The sequence below is a fragment of the Protopterus annectens genome, chromosome 7.part0, assembly GCF_019279795.1.
Source record: "Protopterus annectens isolate FY-2018-M chromosome 7.part0, PAN1.0, whole genome shotgun sequence".
In the NCBI taxonomy this organism is placed as follows: domain Eukaryota; kingdom Metazoa; phylum Chordata; order Ceratodontiformes; family Protopteridae; genus Protopterus; species Protopterus annectens.
This window is the reverse complement of record NC_056739.1, coordinates 153,192,625-153,215,787: the sequence shown is the minus strand read 5'-3', so window position 1 is coordinate 153,215,787 and position 23,163 is coordinate 153,192,625. Positions and strand designations below refer to the sequence as shown.

The window sequence follows — 23,163 nt, the reverse complement described above, 5'->3', positions numbered from 1 at the left end:
CGTGTGGGATGGGCTTAGAGTGGGGTGTATGTTGATTGGTTGCTTGAAACTGGGTGGGGTATGGCTAAGTATTTATGTAATTGATATGGGGGTGGGTGGGAATGGGGTAGGGTAGAGAAGTGAAGTGAGCCTGAGCAAAGCGAGGGGAACGGAGCTGGAAGGCCCAACTTGACTTGCAAGGTGGGACAAGAGAAACAATCAGTAAGGTAGGTTGAAGTAGGGATGATAGCTTGGAAGTGCAGAAGGGAGAGAAAGGGGAGGTAATGTTACTGATTAATGCTGCTGTGAGTGCATTCAGTGGGGGGATGGTAGTGAAACCTGATCTAAAGCCCTACCTAGGAGGTAAGAGGTTTTAGCAGCCTCTGAGCATCTCTAAAGAAATCTATTTCATTGTTACATAGTCTATACAGATGTAAACATTCTCCATAAGGCAAAGCAGAAATTAAATAGGGGGTGGCAACTATTGCCATGGAGGGACTGAACACCATCCTCAAACCTTCTGTGTACAGAAGTTCTAATTTCTACATTCTTACAACCCTTCAGTTCCACATCTAAATACAGAATATTCTCTCCACACTGAAAACCATCAAAGGTTAGATCAAATATTCCACAAAATTAGGAACCCGATTATAACTACCATGACAAATAAAAATTAAAGTATCTATATATCTAAAGTAGTGTATAATATATTTATTAACAAGATCATGTTTATATAAATGTTCAACTTCAAACAATCCCATTAGTAAATTAGCATATATGGAGGCAAAAGGTGCCCGCTTTGCTCTACCCTGTAACTGATGATAAATAACACTGTCATATACTTGACACACAGGTGGTCGAGTCCACTTATGCAATTCCCACATTATGAAATTTGGGATGTCAAAAATCTACACTACTTGGTGTCTAAACCTGCCTCTCTTTTGGACCCATGGTAAAGTACAGTTGTGTAAAATCTTACCATAACAGTAGATGTCTTTTCATTCACTGTTGCAGTATTCCTTACATCTGGGATTCCCTGCCTCGGGTAGCCCAACATCCTGCTAATATAAAAAGCCTTCAGTTACTTTAAGGTACACCATATGTCACATGTATGCTCCTCGCATAGCATAGGGCATAAAAGTGACATTCAAATGTATCATCCTCATAACTAATAATCCCAGTAAAAATGCCAGTCCAAGGAAAACCAAGAGGTAAACAGTACAACCAGGAGATAACTAGACCACAGGGAGGAGGGAGGGAATGAATACTGCAACAGTGAAGGAAAGGACATCTACTGTTATGGTAAGATCTTACACAACTGTACTATGTCCTTCCATTCACTGGTTGCAGTATTCTTTACATCTGGGAGAGTGCCAAAGCTCAAGAAGAAACTTGGGAGGAGGAAAGACCAGCAGAGCCCTCTAAGAAGACATGAAGGATGGCCCTAGCAAAACAAGCTCTAGCTCTGGAGACTGCATCCAACTTGTAGTGCTTGGTACGCACAAAAGTCCAGGTAGCTGCTTCAAGAAAAGAGTTAGTATCCAACCCCTTGAAAAAAACACCAGAAGAAGCCACAGCTCTAGTAGAATGAGCCTTTATAGAAGAAGGAGGGCTGTTCCCATGAAAAGTATATAACTAAAAGAAATAGATTTAGAGATCCAAGACAAAGAAATAGTTTGCTTGGATATAGCTATACCTAGGGACCCAGGATGAAAAGAAACAAACTGATCATATTTTAATAGACTTAGTCTTATACAAATAAAATCCGAGTTGTCCATGCATTTCCAAAGTATACAGCACCCTCTCACTGGCAGATTGTGGAGAGGGGAAAAAAGTAGAAAAATTAATATATTAATTAAATGAGAACTCATTAACCACCTTAGGCATAAAAGAAGGATTAGTACACAGGACACCCTGTTCTTATGAAACACCAACAAAAGGACAAACCATAAGGGCTTGTAGCTCAGACATCCAAATGGCAGAAGTAAGGGCCAACAAAAGAATAGTCTTCCAAGAGCAATCTTGCAAGGAAGCTGCAGCAGCAGGCTCAAAAGAAGCCTCAGTCAACTTCTCCAAAACAAAATTATTACCCCAGGAAGGAGGAACATGCTTCCTGGGAGGCCTAATATAAAGGACAACTTTAAGGAATTATTTAGCTTCAAATCTGGAAGCTAAAGGAGGAGATAAAGGCAGACAAGCAGAGATAGCTGATAAGTGGGCCTTAACAGAAGAATAAGCCAACCCTGCATTGAGCAATTCACACAAATAAGACAGAACCAATGGAACAGCCACAGTAAGTGGATCTAGGTTACGAGAAAGACACCAAACAGAAAATCGCTTCCATTTGGATAAGAAGGATTTCCTAGTATTCTGTTTCCTGGCTTCTTGCAGGGCTGCAAGCACGTCCTCAGAAAAAAAGGTGTCTATGTGGAATCAAAATCCTATCATCCACAGTGTGAGATGAAGAGTGCAGAGGTGGGGATGGATTAGAGATCCCTTGTCTTGTGTGAGTAGGTCCACCCTATGAGGTAACTTTTGATGACTGCCCTTGGCTAAATGCAGAAGAAAAGGGAACCAATGCTGTCTCAGCTAAAAGGGAGTCTCCAAAATGATTTTGGGACCATCCTCCTGAATTATGAACAGGACGTTTGGAATGAGAGGAAGGGAATGGAAAGCATAAAGAAACATCCCCTTCCAAGAAAAAGACATGGGATCCACTTTCCATACCAGAGGACCTGGGACTATGGCACAAAATAAGAGGAAGCTGCCTGTTCAGAGGGAAGGCAGATAGATCTACTTGAGGGGTACCCCACTAGTAGACAATGTCCAGAAACACATTTCTGTGAATCATCCATCTGTGGAATTGAGATAATGACCTGCTCAGAATGTCTGCCACAATGTTTTTACCTGAAGTAATGTAAACTGCCTAAAGAGTCATGTGATACTGGACAGCAATATCCTACACCAGGAGTGGCAACTAGCAAAGAGGGTGAGATCTTGTTCCCCCCTGTTTGTTTATATACCACGTCACTGTAGTGTTATCTGTAAATACTCTGAGAGGCCCTGGGGAGAAAGGAGGATGAAAAGCCTGAAGAGAAAGGCTCTTATCTCTTTGACATTGATGTGCTCCTTCTGTTGAAGAGGAGACCAGACCCCCTGCATGTTTAGGGAGGCATAAGCTGCTCCCCTTCCCATGTCTGAAGCATATGTGAGCAGTATCTGCGAGGGAAGAGGGTGATGAAAAGGAAGCCTGAGATTTAAGGACAATTGCTGAATCCACCAGTGAAGTTCCTTCTTGAGTCAAGGTAGAAGAGGAACTACAAATTCTAGAGGATGTGCATGTTGAAACCAAACTGACTTCAGGAACCACTGAAACTTTCTCATGTAAAGTTTGGCCAGAGGGAGCACAGATATGGTGGATGCCATGAAAACCAGAGCTCACAGAAACTCTATGGCTGTAATGGAGACCAGAGAAAGGAGAGTTTGAAAGAAGGAAATGAGAGTTAAGGCACTGGAAGGAGTCAGGGATGCCAGCATTGGCACTGTCTGAATCCTGTAACCCAAAAAAACATGATCCTTAGAAGGAGTCAGAGAAGACTTTCTGAAGTTTATTGTGAACCCCAGGCTGTGAAGAAGGGAAATGGCAAAATGAAGATTTTCAACAAAATCTCTGGAGATGAGGCCTGAATCAGCAGGTTGTCCAGGTAAGGAAATACTTGGATCCCCTGAAGCCTGCAAAAAGACATCACAGGAGAGAGGCATTTGGTGAATACTCTTGGGGCAGCAGAAAGGCCACAGGGCAAAGCACAGAACTGAAAATGCCAGGAAGCAACAGAGAAACACAAAAACTTCCTGAAAAGGGGATGGATCGGAATATGGAGATAATCATCCTTGAGATCTGGAGACACCATATAAGCATGAGGAAGCAAAAGAGGAAACAGAGTCTGAAGGGACAACATTCAAAAAGTGGGTGCCTTCAGAAAAGTGCTGAGATGAGAGAGGTCTAGAACAGATCTCCAAGTACTCTCTTTTCTGGGTACTAGAAAAATCCTCGAGTAAAACCTCCTCCCCCTTTGCAACACAAGCACCTCTTGAATAGTACTGTGAGTCTAAAGGTCTTGAAGTACTTCTGGGAAAAAGGGGACTTGTTCTCATGGAGGCTGAGGAATGTCCATAATAGGGGGATGGGATTTCCACACCATGAAATACCCTGGTGAATAATGGACAGAACCAAAGAATCCTGAGTAATCTGAAGCCAAACAGGAAGAAAGAGACAGAGAGAGAAAGGCAGAGAGAAAGAGGAACATGGCTTGGAAGAGATGGGCAGTCACACAGCACCAGGTTTATCTGGAAAGGAAGACTTCTGACACCTTGAAGTCTGAGTAGCCGTAGCAGGAGGAGCCTGCTACTCTTTTTGCTCTTACGAGGAGGGTGAGATTGCCTGCAAACAAAGGCTGGTTTACTGGGGTAAGTTCTCTGAAATTTAGGAACAGGAGAAACAAACATGTTTGAGTTCCTGTAGGACATTCCCCTTAACCTGAAGGGACTTAAAGCAGCAGCAGCTTTCCCAAACAAGTGTTTCTTATCAAGCAGAGAATCCAACAACTTAGCCTTGATATCATCAGGCAATGGTTGAAGTCGAAGCCAAGAATACCTCCTTATCATTAAATCAAAGGCAGCAGCCTTAGAAGAGGCATCTGCTGCATCATAACTAGACTTGATGGAATGATGAACCACCTGTGAGGAAGCCCCTAACAGGGAGGGAACAGAAGTTTTACCCTCAGAGTCTGAGAGATCAGAAATAATCTGGCAAGCCTGAGAAAAGAGAGCCAACACATACATGGACGTATGGGTCTGATAATTAATAGCCCTAACAGCCAAGGTAGCTGAACTGTAAACCTTCTTATCCAGCCTTTCCATGGTTCTGCTGTCTTTATGAGAAAGTAGCAACTTGGGCGAAGGAAGCAACTGAGAGGGCTTGTCAGTGGTTACAGACACCATGGAAGGGCCAGCAGCAGAACATTTGTACAAAACATTACAGTCCTCAGGCACCCTATACAATTTATCAGTCTTCTTGGGAGCAGGGGAAAGAGAATCAGGAGCTTTAGAGGCATTAGGAAATGCATCCAATAAAGGAGCCAAAACAGGAGGAATAGCAGAAGATTTCAGAGATTCCATCTGCAGTAACTCATAATACCGCTTATGTATCTCAGAGACCTAAGCAGAAACCCATTTAAAAAAAATCCATCATCCTGGACACTGTGTCCCCAGAAGAAATTTTTTCAAAGGGAGTATCAGGACCGGTAGATTCCTCTTCCTCTGACCTGTAGTCCAAAGGAGAAGGAATTTGGGAAGATTAAGCAAGGGATTCCTCATCAGAATCCAACTCCTCCTCAAAGGAATCCTGTTCCATGGGCATTTTAAGTGGAGTAGAAGACCAAGGGGGAGCTGGAACAGAACCACCCTGAGGAGGTTTCAATGCCATCAAAGCATTAAGCAAACTCTGAGTGAAGGCCAGCCACTCACTCTGTGTATCCCTAGGTGTAGGAGAAACATGTTTAGTTTTCTGCTTTTTCTTTAATGGGACATCTGCCTTATAAAACTTGGAAGGCTCTGATCTAGGACTGTATTCAATAACAAAATCTGAGAAACACCACTAGGCCCCTCAGAAATAATCAACCATAGTTCCCCTTGAACATCCAAAACAGATGTCTGCAAAGCCTCATCAGACATGCTGAGAGCCGGATCCCTGCTGGCCTCCAACCCAGTTGCAGCAGAAGAATCCAACAGCAAAGCCAAGCAAACCTCCGGGCTTTCACTCATGTCAGGAGAAACATCCAGCAGAGGCTGGACAGAAGAAGGATGCCAGTCTTGGTCTCTTAACCTCTTTCCATAGCATCCTTACCAAGAAGTTTAAGTCACTGTTTCTCCAGATACAATGCTAGGGAAGAAAGCCTACTATGCAGAGTCTTTGGTACAACACCCTGACAAATAGAGCAGGATGTATGGTTGTGAAAGGCACCCAGGCAAAAAAACACTGTTTGTGGTGGTATTTATGGGAAATCTGTCTCCCACGCTGGTATTTACCCTTCCTGGATGACACAAAACCCCAGAAGCAACCAAAAGACATGAAAAAATGAAACCCAATGGGGCACTTATCTGCAATGGAATGGAAACCAGCAAACAGGACATAGGAGTCCAGACTGACAAGCGAGAGATGCATTCGGACTGACTTCAAAGAAGTTCTGAGGACGTTACGTCCAGATGTCACCTTTATGCCCTACCCTATGCAAGGAGCATACGTGTGATGTACAGCATACCTTAAAGCAACCAAAGGTTTTTTACACTGGCAAGACATTGGGCTAGCCAAGGCGGAGAATCCCAGATGTAAGGTATACTGCAACCAATGAATGGAAAGACATCACTTGTTCCTGGGTTCAGAGCAGCAGGGAGTTTTGGGGTTCAGTGTTTGTGTTGGGTATGTCAGAACTAGGTATTATGACTTTCACAGAAGGGTTTCGGGGATTGGTGGACTTGACCACCTGTGTGTCGAGTTAATGATAGGAAACCAGTAGAAACAATTACACACTGCATACCAATCAAGCACACCTCTCCAAACAGTTAGTGATTACTTGTACCTTGCCAATTTCTTTAATTTTCTTTCTTCAGCTTTAGCCTTCTGTGCAGAGGTCAAGCTCTCTGCCTCTGCGAGATTGTCCACAGCAATAGCCAAGAAGACGTTCAGTAGAATATCTGGTGGGGAGGACTCATTAAGGAACAGAAGCAGTATTACAAAAAGAAAAAGCTAAAGTAATGCTTGTGTACTTTTCTGATGAAATGTTTCATGCGAAGGTAATTACTTCTACTGCAAGGAAACAGCCGAGGCTGAGTAGTGAATGACAAAAAACAATGACACAGATAGCAGACTACATACAGTACACAGCAAATCCTGTACTTACCATATTCCATTCAGTAGGAAATTTTACCAATATTGCAAGCAATGATTCATTGTTATCTGACAGTAGCAATGCCCTCATATTACACAATTTCTAATGTACTGAATCACCATTTTTTCTAACAATGCTGACAGCAGTGTTGTTTTCCAGTCCTCCAGAATGAGACTGCTCATTATCACTGAAGCTGAGCAAACATGCTTACTAATCTACATATAACGTGTCAACCTTCTCCAAAACCAGTGTACACAGGCCCAGAAACAGTATTCATCTTAATATAATATTATTACAATGAGCAGCTTTCTTGTCAGAACACCTGAACATGACCTCCAGAAATTTAGCACACTTGCTGGGAACACATCACAATGAAAAGATGTCAGAGATGGCAACTCTTTAATCAAAAATAAATGATGCAGAGTGAAGTGAAAATGCAAACTACACTACACATTTGTCCAAGTAACTCAGACAATTAATTGTAAGTATAACATTAAGATGATTAGATCATACTGTGCTTCCTAATGTTGTAACTTGGTGATTTTTTATAGGTCTTTGAAGATTTTCCTAAGCATAGATATCATCAACCACCTTATCAGCACCTCTCAGTAAGCACTAAGCCTACATCAGGTACCACAAATCAGATCAAAAATTAACAGAAGACTTGATCGTCCTCTTCTACCTAACAGTAATAAAGTTTGCCAAAGAAGGAAATATCACCTCCAATGCAGGCCCTTTCAAAACCACTCATGCACCAACGGCCAGCAATCGCAATACAGAAACACTTAAATCCAAAGTAAATATAGAATATTTATTGAGTAACCATTTTAATTTTCTTTGTTCAAACCGGTTTCGGCTAACCAGCCTTCATCAGTGAATAGAGTGTTCCATCCAATGTAAATGGTGAATATTTATACATAGCCCCAACCAATGAAAAACATGGTATGATCCAACCAAATAATTCAATCAACCAAGTTAGCAATGGGCATCAAAGTTTACATCAAAATCTAAATAATAATGTATGAGGTATAATAAAACATTACATTACAAAATAATAAACATATATATAAATGTAAATAAGTATTTTCTTAAAGTGCATTATAACATATTTGTTTACATATAGAGACACATATTCCATAATTACAATGCCACACATAGAAAATCTCAAGCATATCCTACATATATTATGGTATAAAAATCAAGTAATATATATCCAGAGACAGTTGTATATATACATAAATGTATTAGACATATGGTAACATATTGTCTGAAAAAATACACAAGTCTCATAGTGTTCCTTAGTAAACCAAAGAGATTCAAAAAAATCATATATAGTTTGCATGCCAAGTAAAAAAACTTTGTACAAGAAATAATTATTTTGAAAACATGTTTGTCCATATATCTGTATATATACACGCTCCAGGCATGCCAATAACTTGTACTATGGGGTAGTAAAAAGGGAAAATCATATGATGTATGTTTTATTACAAAACATGTTATAACATATATATTTATATAGGAAATTAATCCATTGGCTATTAGTAGCAGTGGTTAAAATAATTTATGAAATCTCAATATGTTTAGGAGCGTGTATATATACAGAATATATATATATAAAAAAAAAACATAGAAAACATATCAGCTCTACTTACATTCTTATCTGTGCACTTCTACATCCCACCCCCACCTCAACAATCCAAGATTACAGCCTAGCAATTTAAACATGCTTTTGCCTAGCCTTTTTTTCTCTTTTGGCATTGTAAAGCCTACACTTAATACTAAAAATGAAGAAAGACAAAAATGCATTTTTTACTTTAATATCTTTATCACATACAATAACTACAAATGCTTGACAGTAAAATAAGCAATTTACATTGTGAAAATGTTCACAGTCACACTGTTAAGAACAGAAATTGTTTTACTTACTGTTACCTTTATCCTTCCTCTTCCCCTCCCCACAGTGTCTTTTCCAAACATTAATGACATGAAGTGAGGCAAATGTCTTTCAGCTTCTCACAAGTTTAACAAAGTCAGCAAATGTTCACTCTTTCCGCTTTTTGTCATACAGCCATACTTCACAAATGCATCTGATGCTTTGTAGTCTCACATTTATTCACTAATTTCATGTTGCTGGTCTTCTGCCTATTCACTTCCTTCTTCCAACTCCAGATTCTGCTTCAATTACAAGGTATTCTCTATTTTTCTGGTCAAGTCATGTGCTTTCATCTGTCTCAAGAATTTTCCTTTGGAACAGTGGAAAAGGTTTCATTGCAAAGTATCTACATGTACTTTATTATTAGAAGAATAGGAAGCAGAGTCCTCTGCTGCTTGATGTCTCATTTTTAGGACAAACTTTTGCATTTACTCCTTAGCCTGTTCTGCATCAAAAAATCAGTTTGATACTTAAGGAAAAATAGTCTGAAGACAGCTGATTACATCAGCTTAAATCTCACACCTGCCTATTCACATTCCTTGATTGCCAGAATAAATTTGTTCCTCTTCTACATAGTGTACAGTAAATACTCATTTTCCACAAACATTCTAATATCTTCAACTTTTAATACTTTGCTCTTTTGCCACAGTTTTGTCAGGATAGATTCTTTCTGCTGGTAAGTTTGCATCTTTTCAAATACTGGTCTTGGCTGAGTTCTCATGGCCATATTTGCAGCATATACAAATTGCGAGCTTTCAATAAACAGTTCCTGCTGTGGAATACCAGTCCAGTTGCTTATTTGTGCATTCATAACATTAATACAGTCTGTTCCTTCTAGTTTCTCTGGTACAGCAGAAAATTTCAGATTTTCCCTAAGTGCTCTATCCTCTACTACTAACATTTTTTGAAGCATCTTTTCGTGAACAGTCTCATAGTCAGCCAGCCTTTTCTTCATTTTGACCTCTGATTTTTATAGTTTTATCAACTCATCTGAATATCCATTTGAAGCTTCTTCAATTTTTCCAACCTTTTATTTCAGTTGATATACTCACTCAGTGTTTCATTTATTTTAATCAGCTCATATGACTTATTTTTGACTAGATTACTAGAAATCATGCCTTCCACTGCACTAAAGACTGGAGCTTGAACTGCTTTTTGCTGAACAGTTGCAGTACTGTTCCCAGTCAGTGTTTTCATGTCACCTTTTCTAGCTGATTTTCTTTTAGACTCTCTTAGTTTTTTCTTTGTTGGCATTCAGGCAGTGTACTTACTAGCCAGTAAATGAATTTACTAAAAGTGACAAGAGTTCCTGGCCCATCTCTTTTAGTTTCTTTTTTCATACTGGGCAAGCTGAAGTTAAGTTGTTAATCAGTGTGCAGCGATCTTGGAAAAAAAATGAAATTCCGATTTTTGAACATCTTCACGGAAGGAGGAATCTTTTTCTCTTTTACCAGAAACCACCTTATAAGAAGGGTCGAAAGCCTGCTTAAGATCCTGAACCAAGCCTGATAAATTACTCCTGTCCAGAGTAACTGACATGGAAGAAGATAAATGTTTAGTTTTCTATGTATTTTTGACAGGAATGCTAAGGCAAACAAACCTGGTATTGCCAGCAACAGCTTCTTCAGGGACGAGCACAAGATTCTATGACTGGCAAAAATGGCTCTCTCTTGCCCACTGAGGGGACTTCAACAGTAGAAGAGGATGTGGCTAACCCCAAGTCCATGGCAGCTGTAAGGACTACACCACTGGGATCTGAAGAAAAAGATACGTAGTCTGAAGAACCAGCTTGGCAAATTACCAGCATGTTGTGATGTCAAAGGCTGCTTAGTTATCCTATTTTTGGCTGGAGAGGTTTGAGTGAGGGACATGTAGTTTGTTCCATGGTCAAGCCGAACAAGATGCTTGTTTTCCACGGGAAGCTTAGCTGCAATAGTCAGTAAAATAGGAAAGTTCAAAGGACAAAACCACCATCATAACAGGTACAAGCATGCAAAATCTAAAGGTAATGCTACTCAATGCTAGAAGTCTAAACCTCAAAATGCACTCTTTCGAGGCACTCCTAAAAATGGAGAACATTGATATCTGTGCAGTACCTGAGACTTGGTTCAAGGCTCCAGAGAGCACTCCTGCAATACCACGCTACAACTCATACCACACTTTTCGGCCACCAAACCAGGACCAAAACACTAAAGGTGGAGGAATGTCCATATTCACCAAGAATATCCACACCAACAGGCTAGTTGCCCAACACAAAGCGTCTGAAATTCTCAAGGTGCAACTAACACTTGGTAAAACTGCAATCTAAATTGTAGCTTGCTACAGATCCCCCACCATGCCCCAATATTCTCACTAAACCTTTCAAAACATACTGGAAAATAATAAGATACAACCAAATACCCTAACAATGGATGATTTCAACTACCCTGCCATTAACTGGGAAAACTACTCGTGTATCAACACCTTTGCCCAACAGTTCTTGGAATTCATAAATTCCAATGCCCTGGATTAACTAAACCATAGTCCCACCAGGGGCTCCAATATCCTAGACCTGGTCATTACCAACATGGGAAATTGATGCTCCACACCTATGGTTACCCCCTCGTTGGTCAGGTCTGACCATTAGCTAATCACCCATGACATCCATATCCCTCCCCCACCCCCCCACCCCAGTAAGGAAACCTACGTAAAAAAACTTCTCCACAGCCAACTTCATGCAACTCAAGTCAGAAGTGACAAACTTCATGACACCCATGCAGACAGGAACTGAAAGTTCGACTGTGAATCCTACACTAACGCACTGTATGAGCACATCCACTCGTGCATGAATTGTGCCATCCCAAACAGAACCAAGACGCTCTCCACCAAAAAAAAGAAGCCAATCTGATGGTCCTCTGCCATAAACAAACTTTACAACAAAAGGAAGAAACTGTTGCAAAAAAGAGGAAAATGCTAGGATGCAAAAAACTCCCTTACCAGCCTCAGTAAGAAGCTGGGATCCCTCATAAAATCCTCCAAAGCTAGTTACGGAAATAAAATTGCCAAAGATTCCATACACAACCACAAGGCAATCTATAGCTATGTCAAGAATCTAAATGGCAATGTTCAGATCTGCTCTGAGCTACAACAGAATGGCATTAAATATACTGATCCCAAGGATATTGCCAATATCCTGGAAGATCAATTCAGTGCCAACTTCACCCCCCTCTCACCCCCTAAAGGGCCCATCTCAATACCGAAAGATTGCCAAATTCCGGTAATAACGGCAACACAGGTAAAAACTGCACTCTTCAAAGCTAAGAATACAGCATCCATGGGACCAGACGACATCCTGGGCTGTGTACTACATGAACTACAAAATGAACTGGCACCTCACCTAAGTGTCATGTTTAATCATAGCCTCACCTCAGGATTCGTGCCCACTGAGTGGCACACAGCTACAGTTATCCCACTCCACAAGGGGGGATCCACCTTAGATCCTGGGAACTACCGCTCCATCAGTCTGATGAGCCTGATCTGCAAGGCCATGGAATGTATTATCATGGAACTTATAAACAAAGACATTGGCAATCTTCAAACACTGGACCCCACCCAGTTTGGGTTCATGAAGGGCCGATCTTGTCTCCTGAATCTGACTGACTTCTTCGAATCAGTCTCCAGAGCTGTGGACAAGGGTAAGGCAGTCCACACAGCCTATTTGGACCTTGCCAAGGCCTTCAACACCATTCCCCACTCTGGAATCATAGATAAACTTACTAAGCTGGGCATTAATCCCTATGTCACTCCATGGGTTGCCAACTGGCTTACTGACAGAACCCACACTGTAAAAGTAGCCGACTCCAAATCCAGGTCCAGACAAGTGACAAGTGGAGTACCTCAGGGTTCAGTCATGGGACCGCTCCTGTTTGGCATCTACTTCTCTGAAGTACAGTTCAGCACTAAGGGACTCTGGCTAACAAAGTTCGCAGATGACTGTAAACTGGGAGCCATTACTGAATCCCCAGATGATGTGGATATTCTACAAACAGGCCTTACAGAAACAGATGCTTGGTGCCAGAGCCATGGGTTCAAGCTCACTGCCAAGAAATGTATAGTTATCCCCTTTGGGAAAAAACATGTACCCTTGAATTACCACATAGGTGGCAGTACACTAAACACCGAAAGTGTGATAAGAAACTTAGGGACACAGGTGGACAATGGTCTCACCTTCAATAACCACATTGCAACAGTCAGGAAATCCTTCTATGTGGCACACCTCATCACTAAGGGCTTTTCATCCAGAAAAAAGGAGGTCATTGTCCCACTGTACTCATCCCTCATTAGACCCACTATAGAATACAATGCCCCATTTGGTATGTACCGCTCAAGACATCTGCAACAACTGAAAGGCCACAGAAATACCTCACTAAAAGAATCACAGGCCTAAAGCAGATGCCCTATGCTGACCGTCTAAAAAAACTCCAGCTATACTGTCGCATATTGTCTACTCAGAGGTGATCTCTGCTTAACATACAAGGCCATGTCAAACCCAGAGGTGCTGGACATGCTACACTTAAAGAAATCCCAATCCCTCAGAGCCACACGCTTCAGGGATCTAAACCTTGTCATCACAATGAACAAAACATGCTGGAGGGATAGGTTCCTGATCCAAAGACTCCCCAGACTCTGGAATAGACTGCCCACATATGTCAAGCAGAGTGCCTCTTTGGCCCTCTTCAAAAGGAACCTTTACGATTGGGTGGGAGATAGGAAATTCATTCCGGGGATCACGTCAGTCGCCCTGCTAGACAGGGATCCAGGGGAGTAAATATTGTGGGAAGAAATAGCCAGGGAATTGTTATGGCTAGGCTTGTATAGGCCCTAGGGCCGATAGCCTAGTACCACCCTATAAACCTATGAAAGCAGCAAAAAAGTAACTTCCCCCCCAAAAAAAAATACAGTACAAAGCATTTTAAATTTATTTATTTTATTTTATTTTACATTTGTTTACCGGGAAGGTCCGACTCGACAGAACTGTCAGTTTTCAGCAGAGGCCCGGGGTTGAAAAGCTTCAGAACGATGGCTAACATACTATACATAAGATATTTACACATTCAGTTATAAAAATATAGCAGACAATAACATATGATTGCTTAAGATATTTACATAAGCATAGTGATTTAGACATACAATTAAAAGTATAGCAGGTACTAACATTTGATTGTTGTTCATACAGTATGTCTAATAGAGATAATCATGAAGATGTACTGAAGATAAGACAAAGGAAAAACTAAAACAGGAAGAGAATATAGACAAGTTTTCAACTTAGTCTAGGAGAGAGTTAGTGGGTATAGCTGGGGCAGTGGGGAGTAGGTGACAGTGAGTTAGTAAGTAACGTGTGATAATATATAGTGCATCTGTGGGAGTTTTAAAGAGGTTGGATAGTGGGTAAAGGAAAGGAGTTAGAATATGTCAGCCAGGTGTTAGGCAGTTACAAGTAAAGTGTGGTAATATATAGTGCATCTGTGGGAGTTTTAAAGAGGAGGTTGGATAGTGGGTAGGGGAAAGGAGTTAGAATATGTCAGCCAGGTGCCAGGCAGTTACAAGTAATGTGTGATAATATATAGTGCATCTGTGGGAGTTTTAAAGCGTTTAAATAGTAAATAGGGGAAAGGAGTTAGAATATGTCAGCCAGGTGCTAGGCAGTTACAAGTAACGTGTGATAATATATAGTGCATCTGTGGGAGTTTTAAAGAGGTTGGATAGTAGGTAGGGGAAAGGAGTTAGAATATGTCAGCCAGGTGCTAGGCAGTTACAAGTAACGTGTGATAATTTATAGTGCATCTGTGGGAGTTTTAAAGAGGAGGTTGGATAGTGGGTGGATAGTGGGTAGGGAAAAGGAGTTAGAATATGTCAGCCACGTGCCAGGCAGTTACACGTAACGTATGATAATATATAGTGCATCTGTGGGAGTTTTAAAGAGGAGGTTGGATAGTGGGTAGGGGAAAGGAGATAGAATATGTCAGCCAGGTTCTAGGCAGTTACAAGTAATGTGTGACAATATATAGTGCATCTGTGGGAGTTTTAAAGAGGAGGTTGGATAGTGGGTGGATAGTGGGTAGGGGAAAGGAGTTAGAATATGTCAGCCACGTGCCAGGCAGTTACACGTAACGTATGATAATATATAGTGCATCTGTGGGAGTTTTAAAGAGGAGGTTGGATAGTGGGTAGGGGAAAGGAGTTAGAATATGTCAGCCAGGTGCTAGGCAGTTACAAGTAATGTGTGATAATATATAGTGCATCTGTGGGAGTTTTAAAGAGGTTGCATAGTGGGTAGGGGAAAGGAGTTAGAATATGTCAGCCAGGTGCTAGGCAGTTACAAGTAACGTGTAATAATATATAGTGCATCTGTGGGAGTTTTAAAGAGGTTGGATAGTGGGTAGGGGAAAGGAGTTAGAATACGATAGCCAGGTGTTAGGTAGTTGTATGTCCAGGAGTTGTTTAGGTGGGATATAAGCTGTTTTTTAAAGATTTCTGGGCAGTTGCCTGTCCAGGAGTTGTTTAGGTGGGAAATAAGCTGTTTTTTGAAGATGATTTTATTAGGTTGCACCCTGATTTGTAGTGGTAGGGAGTTCCAAGTCTTGGCAATGTTGCTAGAATAGAGGGAGTCATCAGGGCTGTAATGGCTTTTAGAGATTGTGATTAGTGCCTTGTTAGTGGATCTACGTTCTCGGTTATTGGAGTAGAGGATGATCAGGTCTTGTAAGGATGGAGTTTTGACAGGTTGGTACAGTATTTGGTGAGCCAGAAAAAGTTGATTTAGAGCTAAGGTGTTAGGGAGTTCAAGCCAGGAAAGCTGTTTAAGGGCCTGACAATGGTAGGAGGAGTTTGTGGCGAATTTTGCTATTTTGTTGTAGCATACTGATAGCTTGTTTAAATTGCTCTTGTTTAGATTAGTTAGGACAGGAGAAGCATACAGTAAGGTAGAGAGAAGATGGGTACAAACTAGAGTAACTTTACTGTTGCTGGTTAGAAAGTTTTTACATCTGTAAAGAGTACCTAGTTTTTATGTTGCTTTTGGTTATTGTATAAGCTATGTATTTGTCAAATTTCATATTATTGTCAATAATGAACCCTAGTAATTTGGTTTGTGTGATGGGGAGATAGGAGTATTATTTAATGCAGAAATAGAGAACGGGGGAGTAGGTGCTGCTGCTTTGGAGGGATGAAAGAGTATAAGTTGGGTCTTTTTAGGATTTAGTATTAGCTGGGAGTTAGCCAGGTTTCAATGGATGTAAAGGCTTCTTGGGTCTTGATTTGAAGTTGTTGGAGGGTGGGGGCAGAGCAGATTAAGGTGGAGTCATCAGCATATTGAAGCAGGTTTGCTACAGGGGTGGCTTTGTGAAGATTATTTGTAAATATAGTGAAAAGTAGGGGTCCTACGATTGATCCTTGGGTACTCCTAGATTTACAGGATACCCTAGTTTTACAGGAAGTAGGGGGCTGAGGGAGTTTTTCCACTGAACAGCTTGTTGATATTGGGAGAGATGGTCCTGAAACCATAATAGAGTGAGGGTAGTTAGTTTTAATTCTGAGAGTGATATTATTAGTTTTGTATGGGAGACTGTATCAAACACCTTTGATAAGTCAAGGAAAACTGTTGCGTAGCATATTTACTAGGTTACTAAAATGGATGAGTGCAGTGGTAGTGCTATGGTTGAGACGGAATCCGTTTTGAGTTTCGGCAAGAAGATTGTTGGAGAGGAGATATGTTAGGACCTGGGTATGGATAGATTTTTCCATTATTTTAGCCAGTGGGGAAGTATAGCTATAGGGCGGTAGTTTGTTAGGTAAGTGGAGTTGCCCCCTTTGTGAACTGATATAATGTAGGAGATTTTCCAGAGAAGTGGCACCTTTTGTTCTGAGATTGATCTGTTAATGATTATAGAGACTGGGTAGGAAATGGCTTTAGTGGTTATTTGTAGGAATTTGGCAGGTAGTTTGTCTACTGCTAAGGTGGTGGGTTTAAGTCTGGTTAGGTGTCTATAGATTGTGTAAGTTGGTACAGGTTGACAGGTGAAGGAGTTAGCGTTATTTGATGGGTTATATAGTGGGGATTGAGGAGTGTGGGTCTGTTGACAGCTTTAATATAAAGTTGGTAAAGAACTCATGGAATTGAATTATAAATCCTTTCCCCAGTCCCAAAAAGTAAAATAAACATAGTTTCTCCATGGGAAAAAGTAATTTTATGCAACTTTAAATAACATTTTATCACAAAAAAATAAAAAAGTGCTGTACTGTTTAAAAGTACATAAAAGTCACTTGTCAGGCAAGGAAAATACTTATTTCAGCTTAAAAGTACTTATTTTCATGGAAAGTATATTTAAACAAGTTTAAAATTAATGTAGAAAGTTTTTCCACAAAGGTAATTATCTACCCAGCAATGGAACACTGTTAGCCAACTGTCAATCCTCAGAGAATCACTTTATCCAGAGGCAGGAAAGCTCTGAAGGGCTTGGTGCCCAAAACTGTCTTTTTAGTCAACTCAGTTTGGCTCAAGCTGACTAATGCTGTGTGCACGAGAAGGTGTCCTGAAGCTTTTTAATCTGGCTGGCTATCATATCCTATGCTAGATATAACCAATGTAGCTTAGGCAACTTCAGCAGTGATTAATATGAAGAACATCAAAAGGGGTCTCCAATGAAATTGTGGGATGGCTGAGTCACCATTTTAAATGTGCCTTACACAGTTGAGTCAACATTACTGGGGTAGCGGGATGGCCTGCTGACTGGGATGACTGAACCTTAAAGAACCATGATGACAGAGGAAGTCATAAGACCTAGAACCCAAAGTACCAAAACGGCTTGCAGAGATGAGTGAGTCAAGAGATGTATGATAGTGGTTTTGAGGATGTGAATTCTTTCCAGTGGTGAAATGACCACCCATCTTTTACTCATAAGGAATCCAGTAAATGTTATGGAATGTAATGGATATCAGAATTTACAGCGGTACCTAAGGATGGGCAGGGCTGTAAGAAGTAACCTCTAGCTTTGTTTAGAGACTCCTTAGTTGTAGCAGCAAGGAGACAATCACCCAAGTATGTGTTCATTTCTATCCAATTTTATCTCCTGCACCATGACAATTTGCACTCTACATTTCATAAGTTCAGTACTCTGCTTTTTTCTGTGCCTGTAAAGCCATTTACATTCCATATTAAAACTGTCAAAGGAGAATTTTTGCTATTTTAAAGTTATAAACATTTACAATGCATGTCATTTCTGGTACACAAGTTCTTCCTAATATGAGCTTACACATACTTTGTTACACTTCACTAACATGACTTTTACATAGTAGCGATTCCACACCTTTGTTTCAGCTCACATCACATTTTCCAAAGAGTTCAATTCACGATGCCTTTCCCCAAATCCATTTAAAAAGCAAAATAAAGGAAGAACTATATACAACTGAAAGAACAAAATCTCTGAAGTGTCATCTTCACAATAATGATGACTTGCACTGGTATCTACCCTAAAAATATGGTTACTCATTCTGAGACATATTTTGCCAGGGCTTGCACATAATGTTTCTTTGACTGAAATGTGCTTTTCCTCCAAAGTAAAGAAAACAATTTGTATATAAAGTAAACTGTACCGGCAGGTTCTGGCCTTCTCCCAGTGGTGCACCTGCTTTGCCTTATCTCTACTTAACAGAAAAATGTGGCTCCCAATATTCTAATCATCTGTACTGGAACCCCCCATTTTCACAGGAGCAATTGGAGCATGCAACTACAAGCAAACATATCTCCATTTGCAGTTGCCTTATCTCTGCTTAACAGAAAAACACAGCTCCCAATATTCTAATCGTCTCTACTGGAAGCCGCCATTTTCAAGGGAACAATCAGATGGTGCAAGTACAAGCAAACTTACCTACATCTGCAGTTGCCTTATCTCTGCTTAACAGAAAAATGTGGCTCCCAATATTCTAATCATCTCTACTGGAACACCCCCCCCCATTTTCACAGGAACAATCGGTGGGTGCAACTACAAGCAATCTTATCTCCATTTGCAGTTGCCTTATCTCGGCTTAACAGAATATTGCGGCTCCCAATATTACAACCATCTCTAGTGGAACCTCCCATTTTCACGAGAACAATTGGATGGTGCAACTACAGGCAAACTTATCTCCATTTGCAGTTGCCTTATCTCTGCTCAACAGAAAAACGTGGCTCCCAATATTCTAATCATCAAAACATGGCTCCCAATATTCTAATCATCTCTACTGGAACTTCCCATTTTCATGGGAACAATTGGTGGGTGCAGCTACAAGCAAACTTATCTCCATTTACAGTGTATGCATATTTTAGTACCTTTGCCTGTATGCACTACATTTAATTTAATGTAAATCTGTTAAATTTCACAGTCATTACTCTGGTGTGCACACTATTGTGATCCCGCTACCATAGTTCACACCCCCTTAGTGTTCACTGCTACACTTAATACCTTCTCTGATATTTTTGCGTTGGTGAATACAATTCCTCCTTATGCTAACCTTTAGATACTTAAGATTCATTTAATTAGCTCTTAAGTACTAGTTGTTTCTTCAGAGCTACTTTCTTAACTTACCAGAGGCAGGCTCACTGATTGATTGATTGTTTTTTTGAAACGATACTGGTGGCTGCCCCGCTCTGTTCACCCTCACTCCGCTGTTCTACCCTACCCCCAATTCCCACCCACCCCACTACACGTACATTTATACTTAACCAGAACCACGCCTACAAACCAACAACCAATCCCACCTAGTCTTTCCTCATTTCCCATCTAATGCATCTACTCCCCTTTCCTTCACGTTAACCCTTAACACACAGAACACCTTCTCATCTCCTACAACCACTAGCAACTACACATAGAAGACCCTCCCCAGAATGACATCTCTAAAAATAACTCTACTTCTTACTTCCAACTCTCTCCTACTCCTACTATATAACCTCTCCTCATACAAGACTCCTCTTAAACAGACTATTCCTCCTCCATGTCATACCTCAACACCCACAACACCTCATACTACTCAACAATTGTTTATCATCCCAGCCCTCTTCCACAACACTAATACAGACTATCACACAATCAAATTCCTTCCACAGCTAACTAAATCTCCAAGCTCCCTAAGATTCTCTAAGCACCTATACAAACTCTCCAAACTCATTCATCATATAACCAAACAGTTAAATTTCACAGGAGACATCCATCCCAATCTTGGTCCCGCAACCACATGTTTCACTACCCAACCAATCTCAACCTAACCTTACACCACTTCACCAAAGGAAGAAATCATCCCTCCTCCTCCTCAACATAAATGTATGCAGCATAGCTAATAAAACCCACAATCTACATGCTTTACTATCCCACTATTCCCCAGATATAGTTACGGTAATAGAAGCATGGCTCAAACCAGATATCAACAGTAATGAAATCATTCCCACACGCTACAATATCATACAAAAAGATAGAATTAACAAAAAAGGAGGAGGTGTAGGTATTTTGGTTCCCCTTTATAATCTTGAAATACTGAAATCTTGAATTTCAGTATCTTGAGACCATAAAGTGGAATTTTCAAAATCCTAAAACTCCATAAGCGCGAATCTGGAAATGTCGAATTCGTGGTTATGGTGTTCCGGTATTTGACGCTGGATGTAGTGTGTGCAGGATGTATCATGTAGTGTGTGGATTTAGCTAGTATGTACGGTAAGTGGGCATTTTGTGGGTCTTTGGTATGTGTCTGAGTGCATGTGAGTGTGTCTGGAAGTTTTATGTGTGGGTTAGAGTAAGCAGGTAAAATTATGAGTGTTTAAGTGTTGAAAGTGGTGGTTTTTGTATATTTGTGATGTGTGCGAGGGTACTGTAGAGTATGTAGTGGTGAGGTTGCTGTCTTCTTCTGTTTGGTGCAATCTCGGAGTTAGTATATATAACAAGGGGGGTGGGGCACAGCCCCCCCACATGGGGGTGCAGGGGGGCTTTCCCCCCTGCTTATATGTAAGGTAGGTTTGTTGGTTTGTGTTTTTGTGTTTGTGTGTGTTTTGTTTGTTGGTTTGTTGTAGTGTGGGTTGGATGATGTATGTGTTGTGTGGTGTATGGTGTGTTTATGTTAGTGATTTTGTGTTTCGCAGTTTTGGGGTTTCAGGATTTGGAACATTTGACTTTATGGTCTCGGGATACTGAAATTCGAGATTTCAGTATCACTTGAACTCCTTGACACCACCATCCCAGACCTTGCAAATGCTGAGCTAATTCTAGCCAAATTAACCATTAACACCAGCAAACATCTTAATATAATAGGTGGTTACATCCCAGCAGGCAACAACATTGCCATTCTGGAAAAATTACTACAATGGTGTACCACATCTCTCCTTCAAGAGACCATCCTAATCGGAGACTTCAATACTGATTTGCTCGTCTGTTCCTCTCCAACTCCCACTACACACATTAACCTGTATGGCTTTGCCCAAGTCATCTCATCTCCCACCAAGACTGATAAAACCTCCAAATAGAAATCCATATTAGACTGGATACTAGTTAACTCTCCCCACCTATTATTCCACTCAGGCTGCCTCCCTGACAATCTGAGTGACCACTGCCCAACTTTTCTCTTAAGAGATCGCAACCATCCATCACATCAAACTTCCCACCGTACAATTAGGAACAAAAAAATGTTCAATCCTAATAATTTTATCACTGCCCTTAGAAATTGTTCCTGGGATCATCTCAAACAATTGACCTTGGATGAGGCAGTACTCTCCTTCAACAACACCTTCCTTGATATTCTCAACACCCATGCCCTACCTAGAAACATTAGAATGAAGTCCAGTTATGCACCCTGGTTAACCAAAGAAACTAGATCCTTACTCAAAGACAGGGATAAGACTAGTTGCAGTTCCATAAGAACAAAACCAGCACTACTAAAAAACATTTCCTTGAACTTAGAAACACAGTTAAAAAATCAGTTAAACTGACAAATCCAACTGCTACCACAACATCCAAATCAAACATCAGAATAACCCACAAAAATTCTGGGCTGCAGTTAATAACCTATGGCAACCAGGTAAAAACACTACCCCCACTCCAAAAACAGCTAACAAATGTGGAAACATGGCCACCCAATTCAACACTTACTTCATGGAATCCATTCAAATTTTAGCCAACAACCAGACTAAGACTAACCCTACCCCTGAACCAAACTCCAATATACCCTTGCAAAATAACACATGCCATTTCAAGTTAAACCTAGTCCCCATCTATTATATCAAAAAACTACTGAAAAAACTAACACCAACCACTTTAGCTGCTGATAATCTCCATGGGGATTATCTACAAATTGCATCAGAAGTGATCCCTACCCAATAACCATACTTATAAATAGATCAAAGCATATTTCCCCACTATTTGGAAAAGTTTTCAAATTTTGCCTCTGCACAAAGGCGGTAGCTTCTGTGAACTTACTAATTATCATCACATTGCAATCCTTTCTCCCCTGTCTAAAATCCTGGAAAGAGTAGCACACTCCCAACTCATAGAATACCTCCTATCACACAATCTCCTATCCCATACCCAACATGATTTTCGCCCTGCACATAGCACCACAACAGCCCTACTATCCTTCACAAACATAATCAGCTCAGAAACAACTCTCAATTTGTATCAGCCATATTCGTTGACCTATCAAAGGCCTTTGACATGGTCAATCACAGCAAACTCATTAATGTCTTCTCCTCCAATAACCTTAGTGATACTGCTATAGCCTGGTTTCAAAGCTACTTAACAGACCAACAACAAGCCATCTTTTGGCAACAATCCCTCTCACCCTTCCTCCCAGTCACCTTAGGGATACCACAAGGCTCCATCCTTGGACTCCTTCTTTTCTCTGTCTTTAGCAATCTGCTTCACTCCACCACCCCCCATGCCAATGTAATTCAATACGCCGACAACTCCAATTTGATCTGGTCAGCCTTTTCCCTCAATGACTTTCAATCCATCACCCAAGACGCCTTCTTATCTGTGGAAACTTGGTTAACCAACTCCCAGTTTATACTACATCCCAATAAAACAAAATGTATACTCTTCTACCCCACTAGAAATATTTCTTTCTCCACAACCTTCCAAATCTTCTCTAAAAACAAAACCATGATCACCCCTACTTCCTATACCAAACTACTAGGGGGTTATAATTGACAATAACCTGAAATTCAATCTGCGTATAGACCAAACCATCAAAAATGTTCACAAGAAACTCAGCCTCCTATATAGAAATCACGAATTTCTAACAAGCAATACA

The 23,163-nt window shown here is 40.7% G+C and overlaps 1 protein-coding gene across 3 annotated transcripts in view; it reads right to left on the bottom strand.

Annotated features, from left to right (window-relative positions):
• The window catches only part of CACNA1S (calcium voltage-gated channel subunit alpha1 S), a 3,469,037-nt gene that overhangs the window by 2,095,805 nt on the left and 1,350,069 nt on the right, over positions 1-23,163 (bottom strand). For all 3 annotated transcript variants that reach the window (XM_044076603.1, XM_044076604.1, XM_044076605.1), the window contains one exon: positions 6,618-6,732. In XM_044076603.1, the coding sequence (XP_043932538.1) occupies positions 6,618-6,732 (115 nt within the window). The remainder of the gene's footprint in view (positions 1-6,617; positions 6,733-23,163) is intronic.